Consider the following 17,357-nt stretch of genomic DNA (forward strand, 5'->3'; position numbering starts at 1 on the left):
CAGGACCATTCAAATGTTTAAAAAATGTCTTCGGAGAAAAGGGCGTTCAAAGTTTGGTGACAGATTTTGATGGATTTTCAGCCAAAAAAATATCCTTGCGCATACTATTTTGTCGTAAAAGGTTAACCTGGATATTTTTCACTTCTTCAATTCATATTTAAAAGATATCAGCATGCACAACTGAAAATGTCCTGTTATAGTGTGGCAGTGTAAGGGACTTGGAGGGAAAGGGTAGTCGAAGGTCTCGTGGAGACGGAAGCTTCTGTATTATCAACAAGGTGACCGTGTACAGAATGGTGGCTGGCGCCAGACAGCGCGCCTTTATATTACAGATGCAGAAGAACATAGGGAAGAACAGTATGGTGGAGAGTGGGGGTGCATGGCCAATGGGATTTAGGAACCAGGGTATTTGAGGGAAGAACGGAAAGAAGAAGGGTTGAGGTCCTGGCCAGGATCACTAGGGCAGTGGTTAAAAAACTGGGGAATGACCGTCTAGAGGCCGTGCTTTGGTTATGTTCTCTATTGTTTCATATCATAACACCACTCCCTCCTGAATGAAAGAAACGAAGTTTCTCAAAATTTTCCTCGTACACCCTTTTCTTCGAGCCTCAGGTTGAACACTGACTTTAAACTTAGACGTACTGGTTCAAGGTTTTAGAACTATTTTCCCACTCTCTCACTCGATTTTAAACGTGGTTTCACAAGTCTGATTAAACGTCCAATTTTGATAATCTCTTGAGTTTTTATGACGACTGCTCGCTGTCTTGATGTGATGCTACAAAGGCTCGCTTCCCCATTACACCTTCTGGGTGCCAGGCGTTAGGGTGTCCAGTCCTAAGCCCGCGGGTCGGCTTGTTGTTAAAAAAATAAAAACAAAGAACAGTTGGCCTTTAACATCTCAGACGCCAGGTAGACTCCAACAGCTCCAAACGGACGTTACAACCGTCGTCACGATTTGCAACACCGCGTGAAGTTGGGATGTTCCGCCTGTGGGCCAACCAAAATTTGTGTTAGTTCTGGTGAAGCTCCAACTGAAACAAACAGAAAAACACTCTACACAGTTTTGCGCTTTTAAGTATCCAACCCCTACTCTGTCTGGTTGGTTTGCCTGATGCCGTCCTGACTATCTAGCTAATCCTACTCTGTAGGCACCTTGAAATCTAAGAAACTTAACCAGCTGTTTGTTAGTGCAAATACTTAACTCATGGAACTACTCCTCGCGTATGGGCTGGGACTCCTGGGCTGGCGTGACGTCATCTCTCAGGTTCTGGATAATGTCCAGAGCGGCTGCCAGCAGTTGCTCAGGGGTGAGAGTTCCATCCAGGACGTGAACTGGGTTGGTTTCCTCTCGTAGCAGCCAGGTGTCAGTCAGGTCGTGTAGCAGGGTGAGGTACTCGACAGTGACACCTGCTTCCTCTGTGCGGCCTCTGCAGTTTAATCGTTGGTATGCTATGGCCGGAGGCGTGCGTACATAGATGTAATGTATGGGTCGTTGAGTGGGTGGGGCGACGGCGTCGCGCAGAATCCGTAGAATGGCCATATGTTCTTGGCCGATGGCGCTCATCTCGGCGAGGCCTTGGGCGAACACTCTCAGTGAGCATTGGGGCGAGCGTTCCAGGACAGTCAGTCCTTCCGGGTGGCTAGCCAGTAATTTGGTTTGGCGGCGGCCAAGCGTGGCTAACGCGAGTACTTGGAAGGGGTAGCTCCAAGTAGCTCGGTCGGTGTAGAGAAGTTCCAGTAAATTGTGCCCTTCTACGTTTTGCCAGTCTTTGACAGGTTCATCCAGTACTGGGAAAAGTCCCAATCGCTTGAGGTTGGCTGCGAGAGTCGATTTTCCAGCCGCGATGTTTCCTTCCAAGTAGATAATTGGAGCCATTGGGCGACGTTGTTTCACGAAGTAGTGTACCATCAGTGCGGCGATGATGGCCAGGAAGGCGACGTTCATCATGATGAAGATCATTCTGGCTTGCCAAGGGCGCCAAGTCGACAGTGGTTCTGTGAATTTAGACTTGTTAGTTGCTAAACTTTGCTTGTACTCTCACTCCTCTCCGAATGAAGAAATTGCGAAGCGTTTTTAACAGTTTTACTTCTTTTTGTGTTCGTACAGTCAGGTTTACAATGTTTATTATGGTTTTGTTCGGGTTTGCGACTGGCGATACTCCTTGTGTATAACTTGTGCGCGCGCACCTGCGTCTAGCGATACTCCGCGCGTGTAACTTGTGCGCGCGCCCCCGTCTGGCGTTACTCCGCGCGTCGGATTCCTAGTGCGGCCCGGCACGGCGCGCCGCAGCCGTGTTGCGCTGCTCGTCGCGATCGAGGTCGTCGTCGTCCTCGTCGGTATCGTAACCGTAGCGCCGCAGCGGTCTGATAGCACGGCGGGGGCGGTCTGGTGCTTGCCCTGCGCCTAAACCTCCGCGTCCGCGCCCTCGGCCGCGGCCTCTACCTCTACCGCGTCCTCGCCCACGTCCTCTACCGCGTGGGGCAGGAACGCCCGGTTCGTCGTGTTGCTCGCGGGGTACTTCGACCTCCTCTACATCGAGGGGAACTGGCGCGTCGGCCATGGCTGGACAATTAGTCCCACCAGCGGCGGTTGTACAAGATAGTGTTCAAAGGGCGGCGCCTTTGCTGGACGGGGCGGATTCGCGGCGTGGGTCGCGTGGGCTCGTCGGACGGGGGCGGCGCTGTGTAGACGCGCACTGGGGTTTTATGTTCAACAAGATTGCCCTTGTTATCCCAGGTAATTACTGTGCAGTAATCTATGTGTACTGTGTTGCAGGACGACGCGGTGTTCACTTCGCGAGGAACTTCGGCTTCAACGACAGATGCAGCTGGGTGTGGGGAATGGGACATAGCACTTGACTTTAATAAAGTTTTGACTTGATTTCAAGCCTCTAATTTCTAAGTTAAGACTAGTTCACTCACTCCTTAAAACTAGCACAGCTCGATGCCAGCTGGTCACTTTGACACAGTGGCAGAGTAGGCCTTTAACTAGCCTCACCACAGCACGAATTCACTCAGCAGGCGTGTGCAGGTGGACATCAATGCGCGGTAAGAACCGAACTCGCAGCTTTACTGATCATGCGGCAATTCACGCAGCAGCGGATGCAGGTGGACATGCGTTATGGGCAGTAGGCAACTTGTTCCTGTATCAGTCAAGCACTGGCTCTTGATGATTTCACGCAGCAGCGAATGCAGGTGGACCTCGTCAAGTGTCAATGTGGGCTGATTTGTTTAATGAGTGAGCAGGCAATTTCACGCAGCAACGAATGCAGGTGGACGTCACTTGGTCACGAATCAAACAGACTTAAATTAGCTGTAGCGCTCGCGTAGGCAATTTCACACAGCAAACTTAATGCAGGTGGACGTCACACTACTTGTGCATCTACAGGTTGTACCCGTTCCGTAAGTGAGTAATTTCACACAGCAACGAATGCAGGTGGTGACTATTCACTCAGGTAGCAGGTGTCTTAAATTATTTCTAGCACTCCCTTGTACTCCTGTCGGACACACTCAAACCTTGCGGCGAGTTTCCAACACTCTTTCTCACTCAGAGTCACTCTCGAAAACCCAACCTCTGAAGTCAGGTGGGGCCTGGCCTCAGCGGCTAAGCTTGATTCAATTACACACACAAGTATCCACTTTCGTTAGCTTGAGTTAGCAGCTTTTTCAATCACGATTCACACGCTGGTATTGGTTGTGGTGGGCCTCTACTAGCTTCAAGTTCACACACTAACACTCACTGACTCGAAAACTGCTAAGTTCAAACTCTCGCGCTATCACTCACTCTCTTCCCCCCTAACAGGGAAGGCATAGACCGACCTTAACCTCAAAGCCCGATTAACCGCTGTCACCAGTGTTATAGTGTGGCAGTGTAAGGGACTTGGAGGGAAAGGGTAGTCGAAGGTCTCGTGGAGACGGAAGCTTCTGTATTATCAACAAGGTGACCGTGTACAGAATGGTGGCTGGCGCCAGACAGCGCGCCTTTATATTACAGATGCAGAAGAACATAGGGAAGAACAGTATGGTGGAGAGTGGGGGTGCATGGCCAATGGGATTTAGGAACCAGGGTATTTGAGGGAAGAACGGAAAGAAGAAGGGTTGAGGTCCTGGCCAGGATCACTAGGGCAGTGGTTAAAAAACTGGGGAATGACCGTCTAGAGGCCGTGCTTTGGTTATGTTCTCTATTGTTTCATATCATAACAGTCCATTACATTATCATTGGCAAGCTTCTTAAGCATGCATTTCACTTAAATTGATCAACAATGTACAAAATAGACAAGTTGTAGTGACTTCTTAGATGAAAAAAGCATGTGATTACTAGTATAATGGAAATTTTGAACTAGGCATGCTGGAATCTTTTTGAAATGAATCGAAGAAGTGCAAAATGTGAAAATGAGTCTTTTACGTCAAAATAGTATGCGCAAGAGGATTTTTTAAGATACGGCTAAATAAAGCCAACAGTCCAAAAAAGACAATTCGACTGGGTTCAAGACCTGGCATATGCCTTCAAAAATCAAATCTTAGTCTCTTCATGAGCTCCTGGTCTCTTTGAAGTATGATTTCATATTCCCAACAAATTATGACAGTGGGGTTCATTTTGAAAATGGCAAGATTTTCACCAGAACCTCCCCTTGATGGCAAAACGGACAATTTTACTAAAATGTCGGAAATGCAGGAATGTGCGAAAAGATGTATTTTAAGCACTTCCAGGTCCCGGATAGTCGAAGTCCCGACAGATCTTGAAAGAGGAAGGTCCAAAGGACCATTTTCCACACAGAACTCATTTCATTAAATTTCACCAAACTTCTTCATTTTTTCACCTGTCCCTGGCCTTAAAGTTGTATTATGTGTCGAAAAAAAGTGAGGGACAGGCTTTTGGGGGCAAAAAATGCCTTTTTTCTAATTATAATATTGGTTTTAAATTACAATGCGACTCAAATTTCGTCTTCTGATAGGTTTTTTATACGTGTATATGAATAAGAAGTGTGGCAAAAAGTTTTGAGCATTTGGATTGAGGTTTAGAAAAAAACTGAAAGGGACAGAAATTTGCGAAAAGTTGCCCACTTTTTGGAGAATGCGCCACATCGTCATGCTTGCGGAGCCAGGGTCCGTCTTCATCGGGCACGTGAGGGCCGCGGGCAATCGACGAGGCTCGCGCCCTTGTCGACGGCCTAAGCAACCGCCGTGTGGCTACGAACAAGATGCGGGCTGCGACGGCACCTCGTACAACACCGGGCCGTGGGAAGGTCTCGCGTGCCTGGAGCCGTAGCAGCGCATCACCTGCATGCTGCATGGCAACGAGCTGCCTTTGAACAGATTGGTCAAGATTTTTGACGGCCCAACTTCTGGACCGAATGCCTGGTGCACTGTGAGAAAAATGTACGGTATTCGCCGTTAATTTATTAACAGGATTTGCCGTACTTAAAAGTACGGTGTTTACCGTACCTAGAAGTACAGCGTTTACCGTACCCATTGAAGTACGGTGTTTGCCGTACCTAGAAGTACAGCGTTTACTGTACCTGGAAGTACGGCGATCACCTCAATTTGTACAATCATCAGGCCGTCATTTCTTGACATCAAAGTCAATTTAGACGATTTTGAAAATGTACTCAAACTCTTGGGAATCGAATTCAACGTGAGATCTTTTCAACTCCACGTTAAAAGTGCCGCTTTGAAATCCAAGGGGATGTCTTGTTATATTTCTAAGGGGTTTAAGTGAATTTTCCAAGTGGTCCAAATCAAGTGAATTTTCAAAGTGGTCCAAATCAAGATCTTTTTACAGCAATGGATTCGTCTCGTCAAGACAAACAAAAAATGTCATGGCATGTCATAGGTTTGGATGGAAAATGAAAAAGCTATTCACCTACAAACTTTAAAATATGTTCAAACAAGAAGTAAAGAAAAAAGTTTAAAGGATGGTGCGAAATATCAATGAATTGATATTAAATAAATGACTCGTTCTTTACACATTTTTTTGTGAATGAAGGATGTCTAGTGGTTATCAAAAGTGGCCAGGTGGTTAAATAATTGTTAAGCTCGAAATGAAAGTACGTTCAAACTCTACCGCCATTACAGTAGTTCGTTTGAAATCCGCGTGGTGGCGCCACGGGTCGCCGATGTTAGCGGCAGGCCATCCAAAGGAAGGTTGAAAAACTGCAGATATTTTAAATGTTTGTTTGGTAAGAGAGATAATCCTCAAATGAAAAATGTTAAACAAAGCACAGGGAGGTGGATTTTTGCTATGGCACATGCCAATTCGATATGAATCACGAAAAAACGAAGTGTTATAACCTTTCATTACTAGACACCAGCCAGTTTTAATAAACATTTTCAATCTTCATTTGCTCAAAAACTTTCATAGTGAAATGAAAAATACTTCATTTACGCCTTAAAGAGGAGGCTTTGATCTTTCAAATGAGTACATTACATATGGTTTTCCTTGTGTGCATAGCGAGTTGAATCATGTAGCTAACAAAAACCGATTTTGAGCACAATACTCGTTCTCTTCACATTAACCTAAATTTTGAAATGAGGGTGTAAAGAACGAGTAAAAACGACCTTTTAGGAACTTTTGAAGCTCAATAACGTTGTCATTTCCCATCCAAACCTATGAGATGTGTTGACATTTTTTGTTTGTCTTGTCGAGACGAATCCATTTCAATAAGAAGATCTTGATTTGGACCACTTTGAAAATGCACTCAAACCCCTTGGAAATAAATGAGACATCCCCTTGGATTTCATGGCGGCCCTTTTACCGTGTTGGTACAAACTACGGGAATCGCCGTACTTCCAGGTACGGTAAACACCGTACCTCTATGGGTACGGTAAACGCTGTACTTCCAGGTACGGTTAACACCGTACTTCATGGGTACGGTAAACGCTGTACTTCCAGATACGGTAAACACCGTACTTTTAAGTACGGCAAATCCTGTTAATAAATTAACGGCGAATACCGTACATTTTTCTCACAGTGTGGTGGCCTGTTGGAAGTCTTCTCGCCAGGGCCGAGACAATGCCTATCAAGAAGTTCAAGGCCATTCCCTCAACGCTTCCGGACGTGGACAGAGAGGCCCTAAACTGGGAGCAACGGTTCCTCTTCGACTGCTGTGCCGCCATCATCAAGGGGGACTTCGACGCCGACCTGGCCGCTCGGACTCCCGGGGAGATGCATCGTGCATGATGGGTGACTACCGCCAGCAGAGTGCTTCGCCTGTACGCCGCCTACTCGCGCCCGCCAGCGTTCCTTAACGACTTGACGCAGTACATCGTCAAGGTGTACGCGCCGTGCTGGTTCCAGATCAAGAAGGTGCCGCTGCTGGTGGAAGGACCCCGACACCTGCACAACTTGATCAAGTCTTCAAGATTTCTGCCGAAGTAAATGATGCAGGTGGTGAACGACTCTATCGAGATCAACTGTTTCATGGCCCACCCAGAGAACCTCCTTCTGGCCATGGCTGTTCACGAGCGACCGGATGTACGTGCACTCGCGTTAGCGTTAGAGCGCATCCTGGAGGCCCGCAGCCGCGCCACCCCGAACGAGATCCGCAGCTTTGAAGTCCCTGAAATAAACTTCAACGCCGAGGACTACTGCACAAAACGACGAAAATTTTGAGTGCTTTACGATGCTGAACTCGAAAACTCGTGCACAACGACGGCCCCTATTGTCTGGCGTACACCTACCTTGTAAAATATTATCGCGTGAAAAATGCGAAAGTATGTCTTGCGTTTTGACAGGTTTTGAGGTGAAAAAGTGATAGCATACGTTTATGGGATGCAATATTCATGGCACTAGTGCGACAGTTGTTTCGTGGCGCTAATAATGCAATAAAAATTGTATTGCAATCGAATTGAATTTCCTATCACGCTTGGGATAGCAGCGCCTGCGCAAACATCTCTTTCAGGGTGCATCGTATGAGGCAAACCGCACTCGTCGATTAAGTCCCGAGCCCATTACATTTGCGTCGTTTTATGACGAGCCAGTGCACGCCATTTTGAGCACCTCAACAAAAGACTGCGCAGTGCTTGTGCAGTGATGGCTATCGTGCCGCCCTGCCCTTTTCAGCGCTGCAGAGGACCTCACGCGACGCCTGTTCCCCACCTGTTGACGGACTGCACCCATACTCGCCTCACTGCCCGAACGTAGCCTTCGTGAAGCTTTTGCCGTGTGTCAAAGCATGTTGAGTAACGAACTTTCATGAACGCGAACCAAGAAACTGCACAATGATGTATCGAGCGAGGGGGTAGCAACTCGCGTAATAGTCGGGTCACCTGCTCTGTAATAACAACGTAATATCCGTAATGACGGCGTAATAACCGAAATAGTCGCGTAATATCGGTAATAATAACGTAATACACGTAATATTATCGTAATAGCCGCGTAATAACCGCGTAATAGGTCAAAAATGCCCCTGTCAGGGAGTATTGACAGCTCCTGATGGCGTTGGCTATACTCCACTCACGGTTGTCGGCATTCCCCCAGAGTCGGGTGTAGGGGGTACACTGTACGAAAAATGTAGGGTATTCTCCGTGAATTTATTAACAGGATTTGCCGTACTTAGAAGCACGGTGTTTACTGTACCTAGAGGTACAGCGTTTACTGTGCCTGGAAGGACGGCGATCACCTTAATTTGTACAGTACACTTGTCAAGAGGCAGTCATTTCATGACATCAAAGTCAGTTTAGACGATTTTGAAAATTTACTAAAACTTTGGAAATAGATTTAGCCCGAGATCTTTTCAACTTGACGTTACAAGTGCCGCCTTGAAATCCAATCTTGTAATATTTCTCAGCGGTTTGAGTGAATTTTCCAATTGGTCCAAATCAAGATCTTCTTACAGAAATGGATTTGTCTCGACAAGACAAAAAAATGTCTACGTATGTCATAGGTTTGGATGGAACATGAAAAGGCTATTCACCTACAAACTTGCAAAGATGGTCAAGAAATGACCTTCTTGGTACTTTTGAAGCTCAATAACGTTGTCATTCCCGTCCAAACCTATGAGATGTGTTGACATTTTTTGTTTGTCTTGACGAGACGAATCCATTTCTGAAAGAAGATCTTGATTTGGACGAATCCATTTCTGAAAGAAGATCTTGATTTGGACCACTTTGAAAATTCGCTTGATTTGGACCTAGTTCTAGTAAATAACTTCGAACAACCTTAAAAAATAACCAAAAAAGAAAAGAAAAACTGTGCACTGCAAATGAACAGCGGGATTTTTCATAACACGAGTATGTTGCAGGAAGCGGAAGCAACGTGAAAGATTTGGCGCTGTTTTTCAAAGCGTAATAACCGCGTAGCACAATAGTCCGTAATAGAACGTAATAGCCGCGTAATATACGTAATATCCCATCTATTACGCGTAATAGTCTCAAAACGTAATAGTCGGGCCGCGATTTTTGGGAGTTGCTACCCCCTCGGTATCGAGGGACGCCGAGGGCACCTTTCTCAAAATAACTTCTCTTTTTGACTTCCGCATTAGGTTGTTTTCTTCCCTACAAGAGCCTCCCTACAATGTTAATGACCCCACACCCGTTGAACAATATTTTAATGCAAAACTGATCGCAGCTTGTTGCAGGTGCACCAAGATACACAGCGTGTCATGTCGTCATGTCGCCTGTCGCAGTCTTCACACTTGCCACTCTGTGGCTCTTCGGCAAAGTTGAAAGTAAAAGGCTCAACACGTTTGCTGTACGTGGAGGGAAGTACATATCGCGGCGGTGATAGCAGTTTTTGCCATCAGGCCTGCCAGCATTTGGTGCTGTTTCTTCTTCGAACGTGTGTGGTTCTCTCGTTTCGGAGTAAATTTGATGTCCCTGATTCGGCGAAACGCGATAAATCTGGCTTCCGTAGTTTCCAGGAATATTCGTCTATTTTCAGGAGAAATGGTCATTTTCCAGGACGAATTCGCTGCGGCTTTTGAAAAATATTCGGCTATGAAAAATATTCGCCATTCCGAGGACGCGTTCTGGTAATATTTCCCCCACTGCAAGAAAAAGTGTGAATAGTACAACAAATGTACAACAAAAACTGTACAATAAAAGTACAACAGGGATTGTAGAAAGTACAACGAGAATTGTACAAACCACAACGAGGCCTGCACTGCCCAGCACTCGTCATGCCGGTTCCATTGTACTTCGTACAACAATTGTTGTACTTTGAAAGTACAATAAAAACCTGATAAAAAAATTGCCAGAAATTTGTGTACTTTTGTTGTGGTTATTTCCTGCAGTGCCGTTTCCAGTATCCGTGCTGGGAAATGACCAACCCTCCTTGGCATTGATGTTCTTGCCATTCCCAGGAGGCATATTTACCGTGTAATAGAGTTAGTGTAGAAGTCTTTCTTTTCAGCGCGCGCAGTCCACTAGGGTAGAGAAAGTACGACAATGGTATGTTTTGCAAAGATTGTGTCCAATAAGTAGTAGGCCATCTCCAAGCGCGGATCGGGGGGGGGGGGGGGGGGGGGGGGCAAAAGGACTATTGCCCCCCCCCCCCCCCCCACCCCTAGATAGCCGCTTGAAAGGTAGGCAAAAAGCACCACATTGTCCCTGTAAGTAGGCAAAAAGTGCTACTTTGACCCCCCCTTGGGCCGACTCTGGATCCGCCACTGGCCATCTCGCGCTCGTGCTGAGAGCTTTCTCTTCGCGGTCCTGCGTTCCGTAGTTCTAGGCCTGGGACTGCGCTAGGTGCCAATGTCGTCGTGCACGTCTCTGGCACACTGTTAAAAAAGCCGTACATTTCAAGGAAAAAGGTACGGCTAGACCGTACGGCTAGACCGTACGGCTAGACCGTACCTCACGGTGTACAGAACTACTGTACCCAAAAACCATGCTTCACATAAGAGCCCATGTTATAAAAAACCGTAGTCCGTACCCCAAAAACCGTACTGGCTGAGGTACGGTGGTACCAGGCAAATTGTCTACCATACTGTGCCTGTACCTTTTCCCGTGGATTTTTTCTACAGTGTGTTCCGTTTTACAGGGCCCATTCATTGCATACGGTCATTCGTTCAGCCCGTGCGAGTCAGACGGAGGCGCCGTGATCCACATCCGAGCAACGCACTTCAACCCTCTGAGACCCTACGACCTGCAGTTACTTACGGGAAATTTTACAATCAAAGAAAATATCGGAGACGATTCGTGGGTGAGGAAGGACGTATGTGCCTAGTTGATCAAAAAATGGCCCATAAGTCTTACAACCAAAAAAAAGTTGTCTGCGCCGAGCCGAAAGCGTATCTCCAATTTCTTCCGGAAGACTTAGTTTTTGAAACAAGACGAATTTGCACAAAATCGTACCCGAATTTCAGAGGATGGATTGGAATAACTCACTTTAAAGAGCGTTTTGTGCATAGCCGATCAGTTAATGCTGAGGCGGTCAACGGCAGCTTGTAATATAGATTTTAAGGCGTGCAGGACATCCGAAGAAAAACTGGTGGAGGAGATAACATTCCCGACCATGTTTCGTTTAATGTGTCGGATGTTATGAAAAGCCCCACGGCTGCCACTGGGAGAAATAATGAAGATCGTGGCCAAGCGCGGATCCACGGGGGGGCACCGGGGGCGGGTGCCCCCCCCCCCCCCCCCCCCAAAAAAAAAAAAAACCTCAGACGCGCATGGGAAAAAAGGGAGAGAAGGGGGAAAGAGAGGAAAGAGGAGAGAGGGAGAAGAAAAGTATGGGAAAATTGGAAAGTTTGAAGTTGCGGAGCTTTCAGCTCGCTTCGCTCGCAACATGGAACAGACTTGGTGCACAAGTCTTTGCCGGTTCGGTCTAAGTCATAGCCTTGTAACGAATAGAAATAGGGCGGTACTTTGCTACGGGCCTGGGTAGCTGGTTATGCTATCGGGAAATTGTTTTGATCATTCTTGAGAAACCTCTTCAAGAACTAATTTGCAGTCTAAATTTGAACGGCCCATGGCCTGTGGCTCGCAAAGTATTTTGTGTTTCTGTTTGCTTTTTAGATTGAAAACTTCTGTAACTTGTTAAAATTGAGCCTCAATTTTAAAAAAAGTTTGGACCTTGCGGCTCACTACGCTCACCGGCAACAACTGGCACCATCGTTCATTTCGTAACAAACCCGTAGCGTTATTTATTAGAAACCTTTAAAAAACAAATAAAACGCCACACCTAATTTTGAACCATCAGTGGCTTGCGGCTTTCTCAGCTAGCAGACACACGTATTAGTATAACGTCCAGTCAGTGTTAAATGTTTTCACATGAAAACCTTGCAAAAGAAGAAAAATTGAACCCAAATTTAAACAAGGTCGGTAGCTTCTGGCTCGCTTCGCTCACCCCAACCACACGAGTTGTATAGTTCAGGACCTGCTATCCACTCACACCTCGATTAACAGAGTCTTAATAGTATTCAAATGCGTATTAGGCTGCGAGAATAGCCCACTATACTCTTTTTACGGACAATACGGCGAAACGTCGCAATATGGGCGGTCGTGCCCCTGTAGGTAGGCAACCTGTGATACGCATTTGCCAAAAGTGCCCCCCCTAAACGGAAATCCTGGATCCGCGCCTGATCGTGGCTGTTAAACCTAAAGCCACTCTCCACTGTTTACCGAAAGAAGGTGTTTACCGTACCCTGGGATACAGTAGACACTGTGCCTGAAGGAACGGCGTTCACTGTATCCCGGGAACCTGCATCCACTGTACCTTGGAAACTGTTCTGACACGGCATTCAGTAACTGTAAGATAAAGGCGAAATTCTAAAATCGCGATAGGAACGTTTTGATGACGGAAATGAATTCATCTAAACAAGACGAACAAAAAATGATGAGCATGTTATGGGCTCAGACTCGAAAGTCAACAGATATCGGCATCAAAAGTCTAAAAAAGTTGGATTTTGGACCGTAATTTGGAGTCCGATGTTTTGGAGTCCAACACTGAGATTCCAAACGCTATGAGTATAGCACGTGTGGTGCAATGCCTCAGCCATATTGCACCTTACGTGCAATGAATCCCGAAAAGGCCCTATGCTAATGCATGGGAATGGGGAGGCATTGCACTTCCCGTACAGAAAAAAGTAGATCCTTTGGGTCTCCTAATTGTCTCACGCCGAGACATGGAGAAGTCACCTGTGAGACACGCTGGAGTCTGCGCCGAGACAAAATGGAGACTCTGAGAAGACTTACTGGAGGCAACAGGAAGCCGCAACTGAGACAGAATTCAGCCGTTCCTGAGACAGAACTGAGCCGTTGCTGAGACAGAACTGAGACACAGCGTGTCTCAGCGATGTCTCAATGACGTCTTATTTCCTCTTACTAGTCATCCTCAAGATAGAACTGAGACATATCCTCAAGACAGAGCTGAGACAGAATGGCGACGGATTCAGCCGATTCAGCGCGATCCGAAGCAAAACAGAGGGCAGCGATCCGGACTTGAACCCCGAATCTATGCGTGTCAGATTAGTGCCCGAACTCGCTTGGCCAGAGCGACATCGGTGCGGACGGAGGAACCACAACGCTAGTCTATCTGATTCGACACACGACACGTGGTGGTGCGTTCGGCGTACAAAGTCCAGTGGGCAACGTATACAAGCACATGATAGATTTAAGACGCCTTTCTACATTTGTTATATACACCGATACACCGTATGCAACACTATACAAGGTAGGTTTACGCCAGACCGCACAGTGGGCTAAAACACCCTTTTAGGCGCTCAAAACCTATATTTCAGCCATTTTTGATCGTATATGTCCCAAATTTGGTACAGACCCTCTTTTGGTCTTACTTTTTGAGATTTTTAACATGCGGTGGCAAGTGTGACCTTATCTCGCCGTGGTTCACGGAAAAATTTATTTAATATAATCGTATTTTTATTTTGTATATTTCTGAGTCTGCGGGAGCACCCCTCTTTCCACTAGATCAATGCAAAAAATATTGTAGGTTTTTTTTTTTAAAGTTAATTGCAGACGAAACAAATTTAAAACCGCTTAAAAAGGGGTCAAAAAACACTTAAATTATATGGACGTTCTTAAAAAAAAATACTGTAAAAAATCATGGTTACAGATTTTATAGCAACTGTCAAACTTCAATTTCCTAAAGTCCATTTTTAAATGATATAGTATCATTTTAAATCTTTATGGAACAATAACATGGCAGGCTCATTAGCCTGGTCATCAAAGAGGTCAACTAAAAGTGAAAGAACTGTGGGACACATTTTTTTTTACTTTGGGTTTAGGGTTTTTTTTCCCCGAAAGAGCTGATCACAGGATGAGATGAAAAAACATTGCAGTCAGAAGGTCTACATTCCCATCAATTCTGTTGCAGGGGGGCCTTTTCTTGAGGGTTACTTGTAGAGAAGGGGCAGGGGGGGCTGGGAAAAGGAGCCAAATAACACGTGAAAAGATAAGGGACGGTTGGGGTGGAGACACGGTTGCTTGGATTCTTCCTTTGTTGGGACGCATTTTCTCCCAAAAAAGGGGGAAATTCCCATTTTATAATGTTTCACAGCCGTGTATTACTGTTTGCGCAAATATGCGCAGGTTTTCTCTGTTGATCCTTTAAATTGACACACAGTTGATATTTCCAGCGCTGAAACCTCTTGATAGTGCTTGATTCTATAGTAGATCTCAAACTTTTGTCTTTAAAGAAAAAATTATACAAAAAAAGCGATTTTATGCACACCAACACCCTTCAAATTATCGCAGGAAGATACTCGGGTATCATTTTGAACGGGAATACTTGTTTTTTAAAAATAAAACACCGGGGGTTTAAAAATCTAGATGCAGAGCCGTCAAAATCGCTGTGGCGTTTTGTTGCTTTTTTACTAAAAATAACACATTATTAAAAGTTTTAACTTTGACGGCCTGTAGTGGTCGTAGTTTTTGGGCTGACAACAAAAATACGACCAGATTTGGGAAACTGCGGAAAATTTCCCATCCGATGGAGAACAAGTTTGCCCGTTTAAACGATTTTCAAGAAAGAGGTTTTGAGCGCCTAAAAGGGTGTTTTAGCCCACTGTGTGTCGTAACAGGCTCCATTTTGTCTCGGCGCAGACTCCAGCGTGTCTCACAGGTGACTTCTCCATGTCTCGGCGTGAGACAATCCTGATCTACTTTTTTTTGTACGGGTTCGTATGCAATGCTTTTGCATTGCACCAATTGACGCTATACTCATAGCGTTTGGAATCTCAGTGAAAATCCTACTTTTTTAGACTTCTGTTCACGATTTCCGCTGAATTACGAGTCTGAGACCATAATATGCTTATCATTTTTTGTTCTAATTGTTAAGATGAACTCATTTCCATCATCAAATAGTTCCTATCGTAATTTTGGAATTTCGCCTGTATTTTGCAGTTATACTGAATGCAGTGTCTGAACAGTTTCCAAGGTACTGTCCACTGTTCCACTGTGCCCCAGGGTACGGTAAACACCTTCTTATTTCTCCCAGTGTGTTATCAATACCCCATGCTTGGGCGATTCGCAATATCATGCAAGGGTTTGGAAAGCGTCTTAGATTTCGAAAATTACGGATTCCAGATTGATCTAATGGAGATGTACAGTCTAGATGAAGTGCCAGACTACTATCTCCTAGCACAAGTTTGACACCGATACACTGAACATCAAATAGTGATACATCTCACTCTGCGGATTGAGACAGAACTGTCTCACCGATAAAGACTAATACAAAAATGCATCACCAAAGAGGACACGAATGTATCACCGAAAAAGGGTCGCACTTCCCCAGGGAAATAAGGGCCAATCTCGCTGATACCTGATCTTTTCCTCGCTGATACATTTGTGTACGACCGTCTTTTTGGTGGTACATACGTGTACGACCTTTTTTCGGAGATACATTTACATAGCCGAAAATGAGTGAGATGTCTCATTCTTTGAATTTCAGTGTATGCGGAACATTCTTTATTTGAATAGGGAATTCCTAAATCTGTTACAAATCGTCCCACTCTCCCCTCTATAGTACGCTCAAATGTATGCTCAAAATCTCGCTCAAAATACTTTCCAACAACAAGCTGCTTTTCTTTTTAAGGGCTAAAGTAGTTTGTAAGGTGTTCACAGTGTGATTTCTAGTGGGTGGTAGTTTTAAAGAACCTGAAATATTATTACTAACATGAGAAAGTTGTTATGCATTTCAGTCACTCGTTGATATGGCGGTACGATCTAACAATGAATGGAAAGAAAACGCATTTGTCTTCAATTTTCCCAAAATGGGGTGCAGTGGTATGCGGGAGCAGTTTCCCAACTTCTATCGCATCATATCAAAGCATACAGGGGCGCCAATGGATAGGGCCGTGCCCTGTGTCATGTCATACCCAAGGTACGTGTGAATTATTCTACTCGACCAACCACAAATGGATAGAAATTGGCCCGCTACACTTCACGGTTAAAGCAGAACCCGCCACTGGAATAAAAGGTGTACATTAGTTCAACATAAAAGTAAAATATTTTCGGTTTGGAATAAAGGAGCTGTGGTGTCATGGACGATCTGCGTCGCTTTCTTAACTGTTCTTTATCCTTCTTCGTTTTCAGGGACACCACGACTTCAAGAACGAATCAATCAGCTGGACATTCCCGAACTTCCCAATCATACCGTATGGACGCTACCGATTCCGAATAATGACGAAATTTGGTGGTCCTCTGCGCGGCACGCCGAGTTTCTGTACACAGGTGGACGCTGAAACCATCCCCAAACCGTGAGGGGGCCGGGCACTGTGGCGGCACCAGAGGGAAGCATAGAAGCTCTGCACCGTGGCCTGGCTGGCCAGACGCCTCGACGTCGCAGCTCGAAGCCTCGGCCCGTCACTCTCATATTAGTAACGTGACGCCTCGTTGAAATGAATGTGACAAAATGTCGCGTTTCTTCGAGTATTGTCACTGTTATCCAAGTTGCGATACTTTCAACACAAAAACGTGGGATGATATCCAACATGCGATTCCCACGAATCATTGCTCCTGAAATGCAATGACTTCAGTAGTGCACAAAACTCTGCAATGATCATCGCAACTTTCTGCAATGAAAATCGGAATTGTTGACAAAATCTGCAATCATTACAGTTTTTTGCAATAATAATTGCAAATTTCTGCGATACTCTAGCTCATCACACCTTGTCGCAATGATCATCACAGAAAAGCGCGATAAAATTTGTATCGCGCAGAAAGTGCGGTCTGTATCGCAAGTGGAATAACAGTGCTGGGAAAACCAGGTACCGGTTTATCGTGCATTAACGCACAAACGAATGTGACAGAATGCTCAAAGGAACGTGATAACATGTCACGTTCGGCAATCAAAATTAAAGCTGATAATAATGGTGGATACTATAGCACTTTTTGATGTAGTACAGTAAAGTACTATACTACATCAGTTAAAGATCTCGTTGACGAACAACCCAAGG

General features: G+C 45.5%; 2 protein-coding genes across 8 annotated transcripts; one reads left to right on the plus strand and one right to left on the minus strand.

The window, feature by feature from the left end:
• Positions 1–889: 889 nt before the first annotated feature.
• Positions 890–2,062, minus strand: LOC117647020 (deoxynucleoside kinase-like). The gene is made up of 2 exons (XM_034388501.1): positions 1,202–2,062; positions 890–987 (listed from the first exon to the last, which is right to left on the minus strand). Exon 1 carries the CDS (start codon positions 1,958–1,960, stop codon positions 1,211–1,213), a length of 750 nt encoding a protein of 249 aa, XP_034244392.1. The 5' UTR covers positions 1,961–2,062; the 3' UTR covers positions 890–987; positions 1,202–1,210.
• Positions 2,063–8,105: 6,043 nt separating this feature from the next.
• Positions 8,106–17,259, plus strand: LOC117647001. 7 transcript variants are annotated; one of them, XM_034388471.1, is made up of 5 exons: positions 8,106–8,176; positions 9,569–9,691; positions 10,982–11,143; positions 16,101–16,282; positions 16,495–17,259. In XM_034388471.1, exons 2-5 carry the CDS (start codon positions 9,611–9,613, stop codon positions 16,580–16,582), a joined length of 513 nt encoding a protein of 170 aa, XP_034244362.1. In that variant the 5' UTR covers positions 8,106–8,176; positions 9,569–9,610; the 3' UTR covers positions 16,583–17,259. The 7 variants fall into 7 exon arrangements, with proteins under 7 accessions (XP_034244362.1, XP_034244360.1, XP_034244363.1 ...); XM_034388469.1 differs by having other exon boundaries at positions 9,579–9,701; XM_034388472.1 differs by having other exon boundaries at positions 8,112–8,176; positions 9,579–9,691.
• The last annotated feature ends 98 nt before the right edge of the window (positions 17,260–17,357 follow it).

Source organism: Thrips palmi, unplaced genomic scaffold (genome assembly GCF_012932325.1).
Source record: "Thrips palmi isolate BJ-2018 unplaced genomic scaffold, TpBJ-2018v1 HiC_scaffold_2, whole genome shotgun sequence".
NCBI lineage: Eukaryota > Metazoa > Arthropoda > Insecta > Thysanoptera > Thripidae > Thrips > Thrips palmi.